This window comes from Pecten maximus, chromosome 14 (genome assembly GCF_902652985.1).
Source record: "Pecten maximus chromosome 14, xPecMax1.1, whole genome shotgun sequence".
Lineage (NCBI taxonomy): Eukaryota > Metazoa > Mollusca > Bivalvia > Pectinida > Pectinidae > Pecten > Pecten maximus.
The window spans coordinates 3,238,133-3,248,048 of NC_047028.1; the positions used below are offsets into that span (position 1 = coordinate 3,238,133).

The 9,916-nt window shown below is 40.3% G+C and overlaps 1 protein-coding gene across 1 annotated transcript; it reads left to right on the top strand.

Annotated features, from left to right (window-relative positions):
• The first annotated feature begins 8,175 nt into the window (after positions 1-8,175).
• LOC117342622 lies at positions 8,176-9,327 on the top strand. The gene has a single exon (XM_033904821.1). The coding sequence runs from the start codon at positions 8,176-8,178 to the stop codon at positions 9,325-9,327; it is 1,152 nt and encodes a 383-aa protein (XP_033760712.1).
• The last annotated feature ends 589 nt before the right edge of the window (positions 9,328-9,916 follow it).

Below are 9,916 nucleotides of genomic sequence, written 5' to 3' on the forward strand. Positions count from 1 at the left end.
CCTAAGGGATGACAGATATATCACAACCTAAGGGGTGACAGAGATATAGCAACCTAAGGGGTGACAGTGATATGACAACCTAAGGGATGACAGTGATATAACAACCTAAGGGATGACAGTGATATAACAACCTAAGTGATGACAGTGATATAACAACCTAAGGGATGACAGAGATATAACAACCTAAGGGTGACAGAGATATAACAACCTAAGGGGTGACAGTGATATAACAACCTAAGTGATGACAGTGATATAACAACCTAGGGGATGACAGGTGATATAACAACCTAAGGGGTGACAGTGATATAACAACCTAAGGGATGACAGTGATATAACAACCTAAGGGATGACAGTGATATAACAACCTAAGGGGTGACAGTGATATAACAACCTAAGGGATGACAGTGATATAACAACCTAAGTGATGACAGTGATATAACAACCTAAGGGGTGACAGTGATATAATAACCTAAGGGGTGACAGTGATATAACAACCTAAGGGGTGACAGTGATATAACAACCTAAGGGATGACAGTGATATAACAACCTAAGGGATGACAGTGATATAACAACCTAAGGGATGACAGAGATATAACAACCTAAGGGGTGACAGTGATATCACAACCTAAGTGATGACAGAGATATAACAACCTAAGGGATGACAGAGATATAACAACCTAGGGGGTGACAGTGATATAACAACCTAAGGGGTGACAGTGATATAACAACCTAAGGGATGACAGTGATATAACAACCTAAGGGATGACAGTGATATAACAACCTAAGGGATGACAGACATATAACAACCTAGGGGATGACAGTGATATAACAACCTAAGGGATGACAGTGATATAACAACCTAAGGGATGACAGAGATATAACAACCTAAGGGATGACAGTGATATAACAACCTAAGGGATGACAGTGATATAACAACCTAAGGGATGACAGTGATATAACAACCTAGGGATGACAGTGATATAACAACCTAAGGGGTGACAGTGATATAACAACCTAAGGGGTGACAGTGATATAACAACCTAAGTGATGACAGTGATATAACAACCTAAGGGATGACAGTGATATAACAACCTAAGGGATGACAGTGATATAACAACATAAGTGATGACAGAGATATAACAACCTAGGGGGTGACAGAGATATGACAACCTAAGGGATGACAGTGATATAACAACATAAGGGATGACAGTGATATAACAACCTAAGGGATGACAGTGATATAACAACCTAAGTGATGACAGAGATATAACAACCTCAGGGATGACAGAGATATGACAACCTAAGGGATGACAGTGATATAACAACCTAGGGGGTGACAGAGATATAACAACCTAAGGGATGACAGACATATAACAACCTAAGTGATGACAGAGATATAACAACCTAAGGGATGACAGAGATATAACAAACTAAGTGATGACAGAGATATAACAACCTAAGAGGTGACAGACATACAACAACCTAAGTGATGACAGTGATATAACAACCTAAGTGATGACAGAGATATCACAACCTAAGGGATGACAGTGATATAACAACCTAAGTGATGACAGAGATATCACAACCTAAGGGATGACAGTGATATAACAACCTAAGTGATGACAGTGATATAACAACCTAAGTGATGACAGTGATATAACAAACTAAGTGATGACAGTGATATAACAACCTAAGGGATGACAGTGATATAACAACCTAAGGGATGACAGAGATATAACAACCTAAGGGGTGACAGTGATATAACAACCTAAGGGATGACAGTGATATCACACCCTAAATGATGACAGTGATATAACAACCTAAGGGGTGACAGACATACAACAACCTAAGGGATGACAGTGATATCACACCCTAAATGATGACAGTGATATAACAACCTAAATGATGACAGTGATATAACAACCTAAGGGATGACAGAGATATAACAACCTAAGGGATGACAGTGATATCACACCCTAAATGATGACAGTGATATAACAACCTAAATGATGACAGTGATATAACAACCTAAGGGGTGACAGAGATATAACAACCTAAGGGATGACAGTAATATAACAACCTAAGTGATGACAGTGATATAACAACTTCAGGGATGACAGAGATATAACAACCTAAGGGATGACAGTGATATAACAACCTAAGTGATGACAGTGATATAACAATCTAAGTGATGACAGTGATATAACAACCTAAATGATGACAGTGATATAACAACCTAAGGGATGACAGAGATATAACAACCTAGGGGGTGACAGTGATATAACAACCTAAGGGGTGACAGTGATATAACAACCTAAGGGATGACAGTGATATAACAACCTAAGGGTGACAGTGATATAACAACCTAAGGGGTGACAGTGATATAACAACCTAAGGGATGACAGTGATATAACAACCTAAGTTATGACAGAGATATCACAACCTAAGGGGTGACAGTGATATAACAACCTAAGGGATGACAGTGATATAACAACCTAAGTGATGACAGAGATATAACAACCTAAGGGATGACAGTGATATAACAACCTAAGGGATGACAGTGATATAACAACCTAAGTGATGACAGTGATATAACAACCTAGGGATGACGGTGATATAACAACCTAAGGGGTGACAGTGATATAACAACCTAAGGGATGACAGAGATATAACAACCTAAGGGATGACAGTGATATAACAACCTAAGGGGTGACAGAGATATCACACTCTAGGGATGACAGTGATATAACAACCTAAGGGATGACAGTGATATAACAACCTAAGTGATGACAGAGATATAACAACCTAAGTGATGACAGTGATATAACAACCTAAGTGATGACAATGGAAATATCACACCTGATGGGATGTGGAGATATATCACATCCTAGGGTGACAGAGATATCACACCCTTGGGGGTGACAGAGATATCACACCCTAGGGGTGACAGAGATATCACACCCTAGGGGTGACAGAGATATCACACCCTTGGGGGTGACAGAGATATCACACCCTTGGGGGTGACAGAGATATCACACTCTGGGGGTGACAGAGATATCACACCCTAGGTGATGACAAAGATATCACACCATAGGGGCTGACATGGAAGCGTTAAACAAACAAAAAAACGGGGACAAATATGTGCAAAATGGGAGAAAAGTAAATCTTTACAATCAAGTAAATAAAAGACTTGCGCTAACATAAAGATGTTGACACTTACCTGCGTTCAATCGCTAGTTGGATTCGGTTGTGAAGTATTCCAGTTGAATGATTAAACATAACAATACTATAGACTTTGTGCAACAGTAAAGCCAGGGCAAAAAACTGGTGTCAGACTTGGGGCACACGAGTTTGGCCGGGGTGATTATAATTATCAATCTCGCTTACTCGTCGTTGCTTGACGCCTGCAGTTGTAAATGTTTACTGGCGAAGGTAGTCCATGCATGTAACGGGGTTTCGAATAGGGCTGGTAATTTTTCAATAAACAAAATGTACAGGATTGAGGAAGGTGCGTGTTTATTTGAATAAGTGAGTTTCAGTCGAATGAATAGCGAAGCTAATTAACTATGCATCGGTTCTACACTTACATGTACAGGTGTACATATGCACACAGGAATACAACAAAAGGTACATATATGTTGTTAGTTTCCAGACACGCCCGTTATACATTTTTTTCTGTGTCATTAGTGTCAAATATATCTTGATGGAAAATCAAATAGGCATATGAGAGCGACGGAGTTTCATTCGACTCTTTGTCGTACAGATAATGATTACCTACCGATTTTAGCAGACGAAATTCAATTTTTTTATTTACGAGATTAAATCAACGTTCATGCGTTTTACATTACACATTATGTCGTTACATGTATATCAGTTAAAAAGGAAAATGTCTCGTAAGAATTGTTTGTTTGCTGGATTAATCTTCCCGTCAACAGTCATGGCCAATTTGAGGCAGTGGTCTCCTTGTAGCAGTTAGTGACTACCTCACAGAACAACATACGGACACCCGTCCCATGCTATTCGGGGCGATTAGGGTAAGTGTCTTGACCATAGACACAACATCAACACACACCGGCCCGTTTCTCAGCTCCCGATGAAACACAACCGACACGACGGTATGGAGAGTTGATCTACGCACCTCGGCTGAACTATCACTGTCCTAGTGTCAATGCAGACATAAGGGATTACGAAGTTGTTTTGAAAGAAGTTTTAAGATAATATCCCAAATTTAGTCGCCTCTTATCAATCCTGCAATTTGGACAGCAGATACAATTATAATGCTCTACCTGTCGTGTTTATCGATTAGTTTAACGTGCTATCATGTTTATCGGTTAGTATTACTTGCTCTATCATGGTATTTTTTATGTAGAACCTCGTTATGGCATTAGGACGAACGGCCATGATTGAATAAACAACAACACACACACTGAAGTCTGCAAGTTCTTTATTAGAGAACACAACACCAGGAATACCACGTAAATCACTCACTTATGTTATAACATATTTCTTTTTATATAAATGATTGGGCTGAGAATAAAACTTAAATAGAAATGTAATGATGACGTTACAAGCATACAAAACATCAACAATGTACATAATAATGTAAATCGAAATATAAAATACATGTAGTATAACATGATCATAGTGGAAGTCGTCTATTAGATTATATGAATACCTGGATCGCAATGTATCTACATATTATAAATATTCATCGCGTACAACTACGACAGGACATTCACATCTTTATCTTCGGATCACCAACACACATAGTGCATATGCTATATTGTGCTAATCATTTCATATATAACATAGTAACACAATTGACGAAGGAAAACAACGTGATGACTCGTGCCCTGGCCGGGTCTCGAACTAACGATCTACGGCACCCAATCGCCTAGCCAGAAATACCTGCACAACTTATACCGCTGCGCCACATCGGCGTGATTAAAAAAGAACGTTTCAATATAATAATAATATTAATCGAAATGTATAAATACCCTTGAAGATATATGTACATGTTATAACCTGCAAACGACCAGGGAATTACAAATATCCATTCTATACACAATACACCAGGCAGAAATCTCAATTTAATCAGCAAAGATACCGAAAATGACCATCCATGGCCTTGGCTATAAATCAGCCCGCTGATGGTGCTATACGGGAATCACTCGGGCGGGAATAGTGCCCAACAATGATCACCGTGGGTAAATCAGATCTCAAGTCATGTAAGAGAAATCCCATTTGTCCTGACGAGTTCCGATCGACGTCTTTATAACGCTTCCAATTTCAGTGATGACTTCCTTGCGAAACAAAACATACGACAAAGTGAATGAGGCTCATGAAGGGATCTTGCTGACGCTTGACACCGACCCATAACTAACAGGAACACGTTTTGTAGCATACACACTTCCTATTTTACTTTATTTGAAACATTTCATAATTTCTCTTAATACAGACCAGATTTGACACAAGACTCTACCTTATCTTATTAAGAATCATGTGATATCGTTGTCAAATCGCCCTAAACGACAAGATCCATCTTGACTTTGTCTTCACCTTTACCTTCCAGGGCTTTGCTAATGTAGCTGTGAACCTATTAGTCTTTCATTATAGAATCACACGGTCACTTTTTGAAGCTGCAACAACAGTGCATGTACCCTTCTATTCCAAAGCGATAACGATGACAGTTTGCCACAGTATCCCATTAGTTACCCTTTAGAGCCTAACGATCAGACAATCTCGCCTCAGTAGTCACTCACCATGTAGAGCCACCTGATCAAACCGTCGCAACACCAGTCATCCCTTCCCAACCCAACTCTATCAAATGCAACAGACCAAGCACTTGTTAGATTAAGTTCTGCCTGTGGTCGTCATCAAATCATCAACGTGTGACACAGTGCTGTGACAAATTGAGGAAAGTGTCGGCGTAGATCCCTAACAATACATTCATTATTTGGGAGAGGTGTCGGCCTTAATCACTTTCATCACATTTGATAACTCGAAAAATTACTTTCACAGACTTTGGATATTCTTAAATTAATAAAACCGTCTTGAGTACTTTAACAGTTGTTCTAGGCCAAACCTATCTCTATTTCTGTGTAGACCAGGCATACTCCACACTGTTTTACCATTAATGCCAGGAGGTAATCGGCGACATTTTATTATTAACTTTTTATGACAGATCGTCTGTTAATAGTGTCATACAGTGGGTTAATGAATTCGGGTCCGCTACATGACCTAATTATTAGGATAGGAAAGCAGTGTCCCTATTGATGAAGTAGCCACTTTATACAATCACACGCCTGTCTACATGTGGCAATTATGTTTACACGAAGCAATCACGGACAGCCTAGTTAATATGTATTTAAGGGAATAAATTCCATCTTCTACCAGAAACCGCCCACTTTCGCTAGGAGTTGCTAAGACGTCCTTTGAACAGGTCAATAACACCAACAACGAGTTTACCATTTGTAATGCCCGAGCAATGCGCGTGATAGAAAATATTCGTTATAATCGTTTGTAGGGATTGACTGAAGATTGAATATCATACAAGATACAAAAAAAAACTGTATTTGGCGTTGCATTAGACATCGATTTTTGGTTAGGAAACAGTTATGGGTACTCCCATACTCAAAAATACCGAAACGGACGAAATGATAAGAAGCGTGGTGCTAACGTAACCAACAGGCATATCAATATATCATAGAACATGTCTCTCGTGAACTGACTACCACCTGTAATTTGTCACCAGGTGAGAATCGCCAATCGTAACAGTAAACAGTAAATTTCTGCTAAAATTCTCTCCCTTTTTTGATATCTTGATTTTCCTTTGGCTCATTATGAATGCTCAACTTTGTCTTTGCTCAATAACTTTTGACAACGAAAGGTACATGTAGGTCTATTGCTTATGCTGTCAGACGAATAATGCCTAGGGTCAACACTACAGGTGGATTAGTAGTACACAAGGTTGACACTTCAGGTAGTCTAATAGTCCACAAGGTTGACACTTCAGGTAGTCTAGTTGTCCACAAGGTTGACCTTCAGGTAGTCTAATAGTCCACAAGGTTGACACTTCAGGTAGTCTAGTTGTCCACAAGGTTGACCTTCAGGTAGTCTAATAGTCCACAAGGTTGACACTTCAGGTAGTCTAGTTGTCCACAAGGTTGACCTTCAGGTAGTCTAATAGTCCACAAGGTTGACACTTCAGGTAGTCTAATAGTCCACAAGGTTGACACTTCAGGTAGTCTAATAGTCCACAAGGTTGATACTACAGGTAGTCTAATAGTCCACAAGGTTGATATTACAGGTAGTCTAATAGTCCACAAGGTTGATACTTCAGGTAGTCTAATAGTCCACAAGGTTGATACTACAGGTAGTCTAATAGTCCACAAGGTTGACACTTCAGGTAGTCTAATAGTCCACAAGGTTGACACTTCAGGTAGTCTAGTTGTCCACAAGGTTGATACTACAGGTAGTCTAGTTGTCCACAAGGTTGACACTACAGGTAGTCTAATAGTCCACAAGGTTGATACTACAGGTAGTCTAATAGTCCACAAGGTTGACACTACATGTAGTCTAGTTGTCCACAAGGTTGATACTACAGGTAGTCTAGTTGTCCACAAGGTTGATACTACAGGTAGTCTAATAGTCCACAAGGTTGATACTACAGGTAGTCTAATAGTCCACAAGGTTGACACTTCAGGTAGTCTAGTTGTCCACAAGGTTGATACTACAGGTAGTCTAGTTGTCCACAAGGTTGACACTACAGGTAGTCTAATAGTCCACAAGGTTGATACTACAGGTAGTCTAATAGTCCACAAGGTTGACACTTCAGGTAGTCTAGTTGTCCACAAGGTTGACACCACAGGTAGTCTAGTTGTCCACAAAGTTGACACTACAGGTAGTCTAATAGTCCACAAGGTTGACACTACAGGTAGTCTAATAGTCCACAAGGTTGACACTTCAGGTAGTCTAGTTGTCCACAAGGGTGACAATACAGGTAGTCTAGTTGTCCACAAAGTTGACACTACAGGTAGTCTAGTTGTCCACAAAGTTGACAATACAGGTAGTCTAGTTGTCCACAAGGTTCACACTACAGGTAGCCTAGTTGTCCACAAGGTTGACACTACAGGTAGCCTAGTTGTCCACAAGGTTGACACTACAGGTAGTCTAATGGTCCACAAGGTTGACACTACAGGTAGTCTAGTAGTCCACAAGGTTGACACTTCAGGTAGTCTAGTTGTCCACAAGGTTGACACTTCAGGTAGTCTAGTTGTCCACAAGGTTGACACTACAGGTAGTCTAGTTGTCCACAAGGTTGACACTACAGATAGTCTAGTTGTCCAAAAGGTTGACACTACAGGTAGTCTAATAGTCCGCAAGGTTGACACTACAGATAGTCTAGTTGTCCACAAGGTTGAAACTACAGGTATTCTAGTTGTCCACAAGGTTGACACTTCAGGTAGTCTAGTTGTCCACAAGGTTGACACTACAGATAGTCTAGTTGTCCACAAGGTTGACACCACAGGTAGTCTAGTTGTCCACAAAGTTGACACTACAGGTAGTCTAATAGTCCACAAGGTTGACACTACAGGTAGTCTAATAGTCCACAAGGTTGACACTTCAGGTAGTCTAGTTGTCCACAAGGGTGACAATACAGGTAGTCTAGTAGTCCACAAAGTTGACACTACAGGTAGTCTAGTTGTCCACAAAGTTGACAATACAGGTAGTCTAGTTGTCCACAAGGTTCACACTACAGGTAGTCTAGTTGTCCACAAGGTTCACACTACAGGTAGTCTAATAGTCCACAAGGTTGACACTACAGATAGTCTAGTAGTCCACAAGGTTGACACTTCAGGTAGTCTAGTTGTCCACAAGGTTGACACCACATGTAGTCTAGCTGTCCACAAGGTTGACACTTCAGGTAGTCTAATAGTCCACAAGGTTGACACTACAGGTAGTCTAATAGTCCACAAGGTTGACACTACAGGTAGTCTAGTTGTCCACAAGGTTGACACTTCAGGTAGTCTAGTTGTCCACAAGGTTGACACTACAGGTAGTCTAGTTGTCCACAAGGTTGACACTACAGATAGTCTAGTTGTCCACAAGGTTGACACTACAGGTAGTCTAATAGTCCGCAAGGTTGACACTACAGATAGTCTAGTTGTCCACAAGGTTGAAACTACAGGTATTCTAGTTGTCCACAAGGTTGACACTTCAGGTAGTCTAGTTGTCCACAAGGTTGACACTACAGATAGTCTAGTTGTCCACAAGGTTGAAACTACAGGTAGTCTAGTTGTCCAAAAGGACTTGGACAACAGGTAGTCTAGTTGTCCAAAAGATTTTTCACAACAGGTAGACAAGATTTCGACTAGATCCAGATAGGTGTAACCATTAAAACCCCCAGTAAGTAGTTACCATGGCGCGGAAAGGTGTACTATTTAAGATTAATTGTACAGTCTATATGTTGAGTATTTGCCTTAGTATACATGTTCATACTATATATCTGTGTGCACTTTATAATGACCATCAGGCAGCTGTTACGTCCTTCTAGGCCCACTCCCCCAGTGATGTTATGGACATAATACAGCGGTTTGGTCCTTCTAGGACTCGTCAGTGATGTTAGGGACATCATACAGCTGTTTCGCCCTTCTAGGAATCGCCAGTGATGTTGGGGACATCATACAGCTGTTTAGTCTTTCTAGGGCTCGTCAGTGATGTTAGGGACACCATACAGCTGTTAAGTCATTCTAGGACTCGTCAGTGATGTTAGGGACATCATACAGCTGTTTAGTCTTTCTAGGACTCCTCAGTGATGTCAGGGACATCATACAGCTGTTTAGTCTTTCTATGACTCGTCAGTGCTAAGAGCCTAAAGTGTTGAAATCTGGGAGGTGTTTGAGTAATCTCAAAA

What these genes read in the sequence shown, in the direction of transcription:
- LOC117342622 (XM_033904821.1), top strand. Translation starts at nt 8,176, where the DNA reads ATGGTCCACAAGGTTGACACTACAGGTAGTCTAGTAGTCCACAAGGTT.